The sequence below is a fragment of the Oncorhynchus masou genome, chromosome 2 (genome assembly GCF_036934945.1).
Source record: "Oncorhynchus masou masou isolate Uvic2021 chromosome 2, UVic_Omas_1.1, whole genome shotgun sequence".
Lineage (NCBI taxonomy): Eukaryota > Metazoa > Chordata > Actinopteri > Salmoniformes > Salmonidae > Oncorhynchus > Oncorhynchus masou.
In genome coordinates, this window is record NC_088213.1 from 3,843,958 (window position 1) to 3,856,390 (window position 12,433).

Genomic DNA, 12,433 nt, shown 5'->3' on the forward strand with positions numbered 1-12,433 from the left:
ATGTTACCTCAGGCATGTTCCCTCAGTAATGTTACCTCAGTAATGTAATCATCAGTAATGTTACCTCAGTAATGTTACCTCAGTAATGTTACCTCAGTAATGTTACCTCAGTAATGTTCCCTCAGTAATGTTACCTCAGTAATGTAATCATCAGTAATGTTACCTCAGTAATGTAATCATCAGTAATGTTGCCTCATTAATGTTGCCTCAGTAATGTAATCATCAGTAATGTTACCTCAGTAATGTTACCTCAGTAATGTAATCATCAGTAATGTTACCTCAGTAATGTAATCATCAGTAATGTTACCTCAGTAATGTTACCTCAGTAATGTTACCTCAGTAATGTTACCTCAGTAATGTTCCCTCAGTAATGTAATCATCAGTAATGTTGCCTCATTAATGTTGCCTCAGTAATGTTACCTCAGTAATGTAATCATCAGTCATGTTGCCTAAGTAATGTTGCCTCAGTAATGTTCCCTCAGTAATGTAATCATCAGTAATGTTACCTCAGTAATGTAATCATCAGTAATGTTGCCTCAGTAATGTAATCATCAGTAATGTAATCATCAGTAATGTTGCCTCAGTAATGTTGCCTCAGTAATGTTACCTCAGTAATGTAATCACCAGTAATGTTACCTCAGTAATGTAATCATCAGTAATGTTGCCTCAGTAATGTTGCCTCAGTAATGTTCCCTCAGTAATGTAATCATCAGTAATGTTGCCTCAGTAATGTTACCTCAGTAATGATACCTCAGTAATGTTGCCTCAGTAATGTTGCCTCAGTAATGTAATCATCAGTAATGTTGCCTCAGTAATGTTACCTCAGTAATGATACCTCAGTAATGTTGCCTCAGTAATGTTGCCTCAGTAATGTTGCCTCAGTAATGTTACCTCAGTAATGATACCTCAGTAATGTTGCCTCAGTAATGTTACCTCAGTAATCTTGCCTCAGTAATGTTACCTCAGGAACACTGTCATTCGGCTGTAACAGCACTGGATATCCTCTATTGTTTGAGGAACATATTGTCATTCGGCTATAGAGTAAGAGGCACGAAGAGGTCTCTTACGTGTCGTAGGAAGCAGTGTGACACCCTCAGAGGGTGGTTGCAGCAGCTCTCCAACTCCTTGAGGAAGTACTGGCTGTGGAAGTCCATAAGCTTCTCCAGGTTCCCAAAGATGACGCTGCGTTTTCCCCTGAGGTCCTGCGGGAGGTCTCCTCTCTCCATCTCGGGGAAGTAGTGCTCGATGATGTAACGGAGGGAACGCACGTACTCCCTCTCCGTGGTCACCATCTCATCCACGATGTGACGCAGTTTACTGTGGCGAGAGGAGAGGACTGTTAAGACTGGTCAGTTCACTGTGGAGGGAAGAGAGGGGACTGTTAAGACCGGTCAGTTTACTGTGGAGGGAGGAGAGGACTGTTAAGACTGGTCAGTTTACTGTGGCGAGAGGAGAGGACTGTTAAGACTGGTCAGTTTACTGTGGAGGGAGAGAGAGGACTGTTAGACTGGTCAGTTTACTGTGGAGGGAGAGAGAGGACTGTTAAGACTGGTCAGTTTACTGTGGTGAGAGGAGAGGACTGTTAAGACTGGTCAGTTTACTGTGGAGGGAGAGAGAGGACTGTTAAGACTGGTCAGTTTACTGTGGCGAGAGGAGAGGACAGTTAAGACTGGTCAGTTTACTGTGGCGAGAGGAGAGGACTGTTAAGACTGGTCAGTTTACTGTGGCGAGAGGAGAGGACTGTTAAGACTGTTTACTGGCGAGAGGAGAGGACTGTTAAGACTGGTCAGTTTACTGTGGCGAGAGGAGAGGACTGTTAAGACTGGTCAGTTTACTGTGGCGAGAGGAGAGGACTGTTAAGACTGGTCAGTTTACTGTGACGAGAGGAGAGGACTGTTAAGACTGGTCAGTTTACTGTGGAGGGAGAGAGAGGACTGTTAAGACTGGTCAGTTTACTGTGGAGGGAGAGAGAGGACTGTTAAGACTGGTCAGTTTACTGTGGAGGGAGAGAGAGGACTGTTAAGACTGGTCAGCTTACTGTGGCGAGAGGAGAGGACTGTTAAGACCGGTCAGCTTACTGTGGCGAGAGGAGAGGACTGTTAAGACTGGTCAGTTTACTGTGGCGAGAGGAGAGGACTGTTAAGACTGGTCAGTTTACTGTGGTGGGAGAGAGAGGACTGTTAAGACCGGTCAGCTTACTGTGGCGAGAGGAGAGGACTGTTAAGACCAGTCAGTTTACTGTGGAGGGAGAGAGAGGATTGTTAAGACTGGTCAGTTTACTGTGGAGGGAGAGAGAGGACTGTTAAGACCGGTCAGCTTACTGTGGCGAGAGGAGAGGACTGTTAAGACCAGTCAGTTTACTGTGGAGGGAGAGAGACGACTGTTAAGACTGGTCAGTTTACTGTGGAGGGAGAGAGAGGACTGTTAAGACTGGTCAGTTTACTGTGGAGGGAGAGAGAGGACTGTTAAGACTGGTCAGTTTACTGTGGAGGGAGAGAGAGGACTGTTAAGACTGGTCAGTTTACTGTGGAGGGAGAGAGAGGACTGTTAAGACTGGTCAGTTTAGTGTGGAGGGAGAGAGAGGACTGTTAAGACCGGTCAGTTTACTGTGGAGGGAGAGAGAGGACTGTTAAGACTGGTCAGTTTACTGTGGAGGGAGAGAGAGGACTGTTAAGACTGGTCAGTTTACTGTGGCGAGAGGAGAGGACTGTTAAGACTGGTCAGTTTACTGTGGAGGGAGGAGAGGACTGTTAAGACTGGTCAGTTTACTGTGGTGAGAGGAGAGGACTGTTAAGACTGGTCAGTTTACTGTGGAGGGAGAGAGAGGACTGTTAAGACCGGTCAGTTTACTGTGGAGGGAGAGGAGAGGACTGTTAAGACTGGTCAGTTTACTGTGGAGGGAGAGAGAGGACTGTTAAGACTGGTCAGTTTACTGTGGAGGGAGAGAGAGGACTGTTAAGACTGGTCAGTTTACTGTGGCGAGAGGAGAGGACTGTTAAGACTGGTCAGTTTACTGTGGAGGGAGGAGAGGACTGTTAAGACTGGTCAGTTTACTGTGGAGGGAGAGAGAGGACTGTTAAGACTGGTCAGTTTACTGTGGTGAGAGGAGAGGACTGTTAAGACTGGTCAGTTTACTGTGGCGAGAGGAGAGGACTGTTAAGACTGGTCAGTTTACTGTGGAGGGAGGAGAGGACTGTTAAGACTGGTCAGTTTACTGTGGCGAGAGGAGAGGACTGTTAAGACTGGTCAGTTTACTGTGGTGGGAGAGAGAGGACTGTTAAGACTGGTCAGTTTACTGTGGAGGGAGAGAGAGGACTGTTAAGACTGGTCAGTTTACTGTGGAGGGAGAGAGAGGACTGTTAAGACTGGTCAGTTTACTGTGGAGGGAGAGAGAGGACTGTTAGACTGGTCAGTTTACTGTGGTGAGAGGAGAGGACTGTTAAGACTGGTCAGTTTACTGTGGAGGGAGAGAGAGGACTGTTAAGACTGGTCAGTTTACTGTGGTGAGAGGAGAGGACTGTTAAGACTGGTCAGTTTACTGTGGCGAGAGGAGAGGACTGTTAAGACTGGTCAGTTTATTGTGGAGGGAGAGAGAGGACTGTTAAGACTGGTCAGTTTACTGTGGAGGGAGAGAGAGGACTGTTAGACTGGTCAGTTTACTGTGGTGAGAGGAGAGGACTGTTAAGACTGGTCAGTTTACTGTGGTGAGAGGAGAGGACTGTTAAGACTGGTCAGTTTACTGTGGCGAGAGGAGAGGACTGTTAAGACTGGTCAGTTTACTGTGGCGAGAGGAGAGGACTGTTAAGACTGGTCAGTTTATTGTGGAGGGAGAGAGAGGACTGTTAAGACTGGTCAGTTTACTGTGGAGGGAGAGAGAGGACTGTTAAGACTGGTCAGTTTACTGTGGCGAGAGGAGAGGACTGTTAAGACTGGTCAGTTTACTGTGGAGGGAGAGAGAGGACTGTTAAGACTGGTCAGTTTACTGTGGAGGGAGAGAGAGGACTGTTAAGACTGGTCAGTTTACTGTGGAGGGAGAGAGAGGACTGTTAAGACCGGTCAGTTTACTGTGGTGAGAGGAGAGGACTGTTAAGACTGGTCAGTTTACTGTGGTGAGAGGAGAGGACTGTTAGACTGGTCAGTTTACTGTGGAGGGAGAGAGAGGACTGTTAAGACTGGTCAGTTTACTGTGGAGGGAGAGAGAGGACTGTTAAGACCGGTCAGTTTACTGTGGAGGGAGAGAGAGGACTGTTAAGACTGGTCAGTTTACTGTGGAGGGAGAGAGGGGACTGTTAAGACTGGTCAGTTTACTGTGGAGGGAGAGAGGGGACTGTTAAGACTGGTCAGTTTACTGTGGAGGGAGAGAGAGGACTGTTAAGACTGGTCAGTTTACTGTGGAGGGAGGAGAGGACTGTTAAGACTGGTCAGTTTACTGTGGTGAGAGGAGAGGACTGTTAGACTGGTCAGTTTACTGTGGAGGGAGAGAGAGGACTGTTAAGACTGGTCAGTTTACTGTGGAGGGAGAGAGAGGACTGTTAAGACCGGTCAGTTTACTGTGGAGGGAGAGAGAGGACTGTTAAGACTGGTCAGTTTACTGTGGAGGGAGAGAGAGGACTGTTAAGACTGGTCAGTTTACTGTGGAGGGAGAGAGAGGACTGTTAAGACTGGTCAGTTTACTGTGGAGGGAGAGAGAGGACTGTTAAGACTGGTCAGTTTACTGTGGAGGGAGGAGAGGACTGTTAAGACTGGTCAGTTTACTGTGGAGGGAGAGAGAGGACTGTTAGACTGGTCAGTTTACTGTGGCGAGAGGAGAGGACTGTTAAGACTGGTCAGTTTACTGTGGAGGGAGAGAGAGGACTGTTAAGACTGGTCAGTTTACTGTGGCGAGAGGAGAGGACAGTTAAGACTGGTCAGTTTACTGTGGTGAGAGGAGAGGACTGTTAAGACTGGTCAGTTTACTGTGGAGGGAGAGAGAGGACTGTTAAGACCGGTCAGTTTACTGTGGAGGGAGAGAGAGGACTGTTAAGACTGGTCAGTTTACTGTGGTGAGAGGAGAGGACTGTTAAGACTGGTCAGTTTACTGTGGTGAGAGAGAGAGGAGAGGACTGTTAAGTCTGGTCAGTTTACTGTGGAGGGAGAGAGAGGACTGTTAAGACCGGTCAGTTTACTGTGGAGGGATGGAGAGGTCTGTTAAGACCGGTCAGTTTACTGTGGAGGGAGAGAGAGGACTGTTAAGACTGGTCAGTTTACTGTGGAGGGAGAGAGAGGACTGTTAAGACTGGTCAGTTTACTGTGGAGGGAGAGAGAGGACTGTTAAGACCGGTCAGTTTACTGTGGAGGGAGAGAGAGGACTGTTAAGACTGGTCAGTTTACTGTGGTGAGAGGAGAGGACTGTTAAGACTGGTCAGTTTACTGTGGCGAGAGGAGAGGACTGTTAAGACCGGTCAGTTTACTGTGGAGGGAGAGAGAGGACTGTTAAGACTGGTCAGTTTACTGTGGAGGGAGAGAGAGGAGAGGACTGTTAAGACTGGTCAGTTTACTGTGGAGGGAGAGAGAGGACTGTTAAGACCGGTCAGTTTACTGTGGAGGGAGAGAGAGGACTGTTAAGACTGGTCAGTTTACTGTGGTGAGAGGAGAGGACTGTTAAGACCGGTCAGTTTACTGTGGCGAGAGGAGAGGACTGTTAAGACCGGTCAGTTTACTGTGGAGGCAGAGAGAGGACTGTTAAGACTGGTCAGTTTACTGTGGTGAGAGGAGAGGACTGTTAAGACCGGTCAGTTTACTGTGGCGAGAGGAGAGGACTGTTAAGACTGGTCAGTTTACTGTGGTGAGAGGAGAGGACTGTTAAGACTGGTCAGTTCACTGTGGTGAGAGGAGAGGACTGTTAAGACTGGTCAGTTTACTGTGGCGAGAGGAGAGGACTGTTAAGACTGGTCAGTTTACTGTGGAGGGAGAGAGAGGACTGTTAAGACTGGTCAGTTTACTGTGGCGAGAGGAGAGGACTGTTAAGACTGGTCAGTTTACTGTGGTGAGAGGAGAGGACTGTTAAGACCGGTCAGTTTACTGTGGTGAGAGGAGAGGACTGTTAGACTGGTCAGTTTAATGTGGTGAGAGGAGAGGACTGTTAAGACTGGTCAGTTTACTGTGGAGGGAGAGAGAGGACTGTTAAGACTGGTCAGTTTACTGTGGAGGGAGAGAGAGGACTGTTAAGACTGGTCAGTTTACTGTGGAGGGAGAGAGAGGACTGTTAAGACTGGTCAGTTTACTGTGGAGGGAGGAGAGGACTGTTAAGACTGGTCAGTTTACTGTGGCGAGAGGAGAGGACTGTTAAGACTGGTCAGTTTACTGTGGCGAGAGGAGAGGACTGTTAAGACTGGTCAGTTTACTGTGGCGAGAGGAGAGGACTGTTAAGACTGGTCAGTTTACTGTGGCGAGAGGAGAGGACTGTTAAGACTGGTCAGTTTACTGTGGAGGGAGAGAGAGGACTGTTAAGACTGGTCAGTTTACTGTGGTGAGAGGAGAGGACTGTTAAGACTGGTCAGTTTACTGTGGAGGGAGAGAGAGGACTGTTAAGACTGGTCAGTTTACTGTGGAGGGAGAGAGAGGACTGTTAAGACTGGTCAGTTTACTGTGGAGGGAGAGAGAGGACTGTTAAGACTGGTCAGTTTACTGTGGAGGGAGAGGACTGTTAAGACTGGTCAGTTTACTGTGGAGGGAGAGAGAGGACTGTTAAGACTGGTCAGTTTATTGTGGAGGGAGAGAGAGGACTGTTAAGACCGGTCAGTTTACTGTGGTGAGAGGAGAGGACTGTTAAGACTGGTCAGTTTACTGTGGCGAGAGGAGAGGACTGTTAAGACTGGTCAGTTTACTGTGGAGGGAGGAGAGGACTGTTAAGACTGGTCAGTTTACTGTGGCGAGAGGAGAGGACTGTTAAGACTGGTCAGTTTACTGTGGTGAGAGAGAGAGGACTGTTAAGACTGGTCAGTTTACTGTGGCGAGAGGAGAGGACTGTTAAGACTGGTCAGTTTACTGTGGAGGGAGAGAGAGGACTGTTAAGACTGGTCAGTTTACTGTGGAGGGAGAGAGAGGACTGTTAAGACTGGTCAGTTTACTGTGGTGAGAGGAGAGGACTGTTAAGACTGGTCAGTTTACTGTGGTGAGAGGAGAGGACTGTTAAGACTGGTCAGTTTACTGTGGCGAGAGGAGAGGACTGTTAAGACTGGTCAGTTTACTGTGGGGGGAGAGAGAGGACTGTTAAGACCGGTCAGTTTACTGTGGCGAGAGGAGAGGACTGTTAAGACTGGTCAGTTTACTGTGGTGAGAGGAGAGGACTGTTAGACTGGTCAGTTTACTGTGGAGGGAGGAGAGGACTGTTAAGACTGGTCAGTTTACTGTGGTGAGAGAGAGAGGACTGTTAAGACTGGTCAGTTTACTGTGGCGAGAGGAGAGGACTGTTAAGACTGGTCAGTTTACTGTGGTGAGAGGAGAGGACTGTTAAGACTGGTCAGTTTACTGTGGAGGGAGAGAGAGGACTGTTAAGACTGGTCAGTTTACTGTGGAGGGAGAGAGAGGACTGTTAAGACTGGTCAGTTTACTGTGGAGGGAGAGAGAGGACTGTTAAGACTGGTCAGTTTACTGTGGAGGGAGAGAGAGGACTGTTAAGACTGGTCAGTTTACTGTGGTGAGAGGAGAGGACTGTTAAGACTGGTCAGTTTACTGTGGAGGGAGAGAGAGGACTGTTAAGACTGGTCAGTTTACTGTGGAGGGAGAGAGAGGACTGTTAAGACTGGTCAGTTTACTGTGGCGAGAGGAGAGGACTGTTAAGACTGGTCAGTTCACTGTGGCGAGAGGAGAGGACTGTTAAGACTGGTCAGTTCACTGTGGAGGGAGAGAGAGGAGGAGAGGACTGTTAGACTGGTCAGTTTACTGTGGTGAGAGGAGAGGACTGTTAAGACTGGTCAGTTTACTGTGGAGGGAGGAGAGGACTGTTAAGACTGGTCAGTTTACTGTGGAGGGAGGAGAGGACTGTTAAGACTGGTCAGTTTACTGTGGAGGGAGAGAGAGGACTGTTAAGACTGGTCAGTTTACTGTGGAGGGAGAGAGAGGACTGTTAAGACCGGTCAGTTTACTGTGGAGGGAGGAGAGGACTGTTAAGACTGGTCAGTTTACTGTGGCGAGAGGAGAGGACTGTTAAGACCGGTCAGTTTACTGTGGCGAGAGGAGAGGACTGTTAAGACTGGTCAGTTTACTGTGGCGATAGGAGAGGACTGTTAAGACAGGTCAGTTTACTGTGGTGAGAGGAGAGGACTGTTAAGACTGGTCAGTTTACTGTGGAGGGAGAGAGAGGACTGTTAAGACCGGTCAGTTTACTGTGGTGGGAGAGTCAGTGTGATCCTCAGTCCCCAGCTACCTGTCTCAATATGTCCTAGTGGTCCTCAGTCCCCAGCTACCTGTCTCAACATGTCCTAGTGGTCCTCAGTCCCCAGCTACCTGTCTCAACATGTCCTAGTGGTCCTCAGTCCCCAGCTACCTGTCTCAACATGTCCTAGTGGTCCTCCGCCCCAGCTACCTGTCTCAACATGTCCTAGTGGTCCTCAGTCCCCAGCTACCTGTCTCAACATGTCCTAGTGGTCCTCAGTCCCCAGCTACCTGTCTCAACATGTCCTAGTGGTCCTCAGTCCCCAGCTACCTGTCTCAACATGTCCTAGTGGTCCTCAGTCCCCAGCTACCTGGCTCAACATGTCCTAGTGGTCCTCAGTCCCCAGCTACCTGTCTCAACATGTCCGAGTGGTCCTCAGTCCTCAGCTACCTGTCTCAACATGTCCTAGTGGTTCTCAGTCCCCAGCTACCTGTCTCAACATGTCCTAGTGGTCCTCAGTCCCCAGCTACCTGTCTCAACATGTCCTAGTGGTCCTCAGTCCCCAGCTACCTGTCTCAACATGTCCTAGTGGTCCTCAGTCCCCAGCTACCTGTCTCAACATGTCCTAGTGGTCCTCAGTCCCCAGCTACCTGTCTCAACATGTCCTAGTGGTCCTCAGTCCCCAGCTACCTGGCTCAACATGTCCTAGTGGTCCTCAGTCCCCAGCTACCTGTCTCAACATGTCCTAGTGGTCCTCAGTCCCCAGCTACCTATCTTAACATGTCCTAGTGGTCCTCAGTCCCCAGCTACCTGTCTCAACATGTCCTAGTGGTCCTCAGTCCCCAGCTACTTGTCTCAACATGTCCGAGTGGTCCTCAGTCCCCAGCTACCTGGCTCAACATGTCCTAGTGGTCCTCAGTCCCCAGCTACCTGTTTTAACATGTACTAGTGGTCCTCAGTCCCCAGCTACCTGTCTCAACATGTCCTAGTGGTCCTCAGTCCCCAGCTACCTGTCTCAACATATCCTAGTGGTCCTCAGTCCCCAGCTACCTGTCTCAACATGTCCTAGTGGTCCTCAGTCCCCAGCTACCTATCTTAACATGTCCTAGTGGTCCTCAGTCCCCAGCTACCTGTCTCAACATGTCCTAGTGGTCCTCAGTCCCCAGCTACTTGTCTCAACATGTCCGAGTGGTCCTCAGTCCCCAGCTACCTGGCTCAACATGTCCTAGTGGTCCTCAGTCCCCAGCTACCTGTCTCAACATGTCCTAGTGGTCCTCAGTCCCCAGCTACCTGTCTCAACATACTGCTACCACTACTACTACACTAATACTACTACTACTACCACTACTACTATACTAATACAACTACTCCTACTGCTACCACTACTACTATACTAATACAACTACTACTTCTGCTACCACTACTACTATACTAATACTACTACTACTACCACTACCACTATACTAATAGAACTACTCCTACTGCTACCACTACTACTATACTAATAGAACTACTCCTACTGCTACCACTACTACTATACTAATACAACTACTACTTCTGCTACCACTACTATCACTGCACATCAACTACTCACTCCTACCACTACTACTATACTAATACAACCACTACTACTACTACCACTACTACTACTGGTTTCTCTGGTCTCTTCAAAGTCTAGACTGTCCTGGTATCTCTGGTCTCTTCAAAGTTCACCTCCCTCCTTCTCTCCCTCAGTTCACCTCTCCCTCCCTCCCTCCCTCCCTCCCTCCCTCCCTCCCTCCCTCCCTCCCTCCCTCCCTCTCTCCCTCCCTCCCTCCCTCCCTCCCTCCCTCCCTCCCTCCCTCCCTCCCTCCCTCAGTTTCCTCCCTCCCTCCCTCCCTCCCCCTCAGTTCACCTCCCCCCTCCCTCCCTCCCTCCCTCAGTTTACCTCCCCTCCCCCCCTCCCTCCCTCCCTCCCTCCCTCCCTCAGTTTACCTCCCTCCCTCCCTCCCTCCCTCCCTCAGTTCACCTCCCTCCCTCCCTCCCTCAGTTTACCTCCCTCCCTCCCTCCTTCTCTCCCTCAGTTTACCTCCCTCCCTCCCTCAGTTTACCTCCCTCCCTTCCTCCCTCAGTTCACCTCCCTCCCTCAGTTTACCCCCCCCTCCCTCCCTCCCTCAGTTCACCTCCCTCCCTCCCTCCCTCAGTTCACCTCCCTCCCTCAGTTTACCCCCCCTCCCTCCCTCCCTCCCTCCCTCCCTCCAGTGTGTCAGTTCAGGGGGTTCTGTACCAGTCAGTGTGGGGTTGGGGTCTGTGAACAGTGTGATAGGTTCTCTGGTGACAGTCTCTCGGCATCAGGCCCAGCCTCCACACGGCCACACACAGAGCCTTTAACACACACACACACACACACACACACACACACACACACACACACACACACACACACACACACACACACACACACACACACACACACACACACACACAGTAGAGTAGTGGTAGCTAGACTAAAACCCATCTGTCCCTGTAACACTACACTGGGAAACATGACAGACAGACAGACAGACAGACAGACAGACAGACAAGCTCGCTCTGTGTGTGAGTGTGTGTGTGTGGTAGCTTGACGAGCCAGGTACCCACCTGCCCTTGGCGCGGGTCTCTGGTACAGGACTACTGGTAGCGCTGATGGAGGGGGTCCTCAGTGCCTCTCCCGCTGCCCAGCCAGGAGGCGTCATTCTGGGGGAGTAGGGTCGCTCAGCCACCTCCCTACTACTGACCTCCAGGCCTTTAATAAACACCCCAGTGTTGCCGCGCCGCGCCGGCTCGCTCAGCGTACGCTGACAGGTCCCATAGCGGGAGGAGTCAGGGGAGGCGGGGGCGGGGCTCTGGCAGTCGAAGCTCTGGGTCTTGCGGAGCGGGGGTCGGCGAGCAGGGTTAGGGGCGGAGCTCGGCTCCAGGGGGGTCAGGCAGGGGGAGAAGGAACAGGAGGAGCTACGGCCCTGCGCTTGAATAGGAACCCCGTGGGACGACTCCTCGGAGGAGGTGCTACGGGTGAGGAGCTGGGTGGAGAGGGGGGTGTGTTGGGGGGTGAGGGGGAGCCTGTGCACCAGACCGTAGGGAGAGGGGGTTAGGGGCGTCTCCTGTCTGAGGCTGCAGGCCGACTGAGCTGAGGCAGAGCTGGGGGTGGAGGACAGCCTCTCTCTGACCCCCCACACCCCACTAAAGGCCTTTCTACAGGCGTGTGACACACTGCGGCTCCTCTCCTGTCCCACGTCGTTGTTAACGTCAGAGTAACGTCTGGGGGTGGCGTCCCCTACCCCGCCGTCCTTCCCTGCACCCGCTGTACCCGACCCGGGTGACTCTCCCCCCGTGGGCAGGGCTCGCCTCGTCCTCAGAGCGGCCTCCAGCTTCTTCTCAAACATCTGCTTGGTCTCCTGGCACTTGGACCAGGCGAACTTCCACTGTTTGAGGCCCTGCTCGCTCTTCATCTCCCCAGCCAGCTCCTTCATCTCCTGGAAACGGGGGTCGGGGATCGGGGGGTGCTGCCGGCGGTACCCCTCCAGACAGCTGATCACCCCCTGGCTCTTGTCTGGCACCGTGCAGTCCTCCATGCTGATGCTGGCCAGGTGACGCATCCCCTCCAACGCCCACTCATAGGCCTGGAGAGAGAGGAGAGAGGAGAGAGGAGGAGAGAGAGAGAGAGGAGAGAGAGAAGGAGAGAGAGAAGAGAGGAGAGAGGAGGAGAGAAGGAGAGGAGAGAGAGAGAAGGAGAGAGAGAAGGAGAGAGAAAAGGAGAGAGAGAAGGAGAGAGGAGAGAGAGGAGTGAGGAGAGAGAGAAGAGAGGAGAGAGAGAGGAGAGATGGAGAGGAGAGAGAGAGGAGAGAGAAGAGAGGAGAGAGAGGAGTGAGGAGAGAGAGAAGAGAGGAGGAGAGATGGAGAGGAGAGAGAGAGGAGAGAGAGGAGAGAGATAAGGAGAGAGAGAGGAGAGAGAAGGAGAGAGAGAAGAAAAGAGAGAAGGAGAGAGAGAAGAAGAGAGAAGGAGAGAGAAGAGAGAAGGAGAGAGAGAAGGAGAGAGGAGAGAGGAGGAAAGAGGAGAGA

At 50.9% G+C, this 12,433-nt stretch overlaps 1 protein-coding gene across 1 annotated transcript in view; it reads right to left on the bottom strand.

The window, feature by feature from the left end:
• Positions 1-11,990, bottom strand: part of plekhg4 (pleckstrin homology domain containing, family G (with RhoGef domain) member 4) — a 24,403-nt gene extending 12,413 nt beyond the window's left edge. The window contains exons 1-2 of the mRNA XM_064983684.1: positions 10,976-11,990; positions 1,068-1,317 (exon numbers count right to left, since the gene is read on the bottom strand). Coding sequence (XP_064839756.1) covers positions 1,068-1,317; positions 10,976-11,970 — 1,245 coding nt within the window. The 5' untranslated portion in view covers positions 11,971-11,990. The remainder of the gene's footprint in view (positions 1-1,067; positions 1,318-10,975) is intronic.
• Between the last annotated feature and the right edge of the window lie 443 nt (positions 11,991-12,433).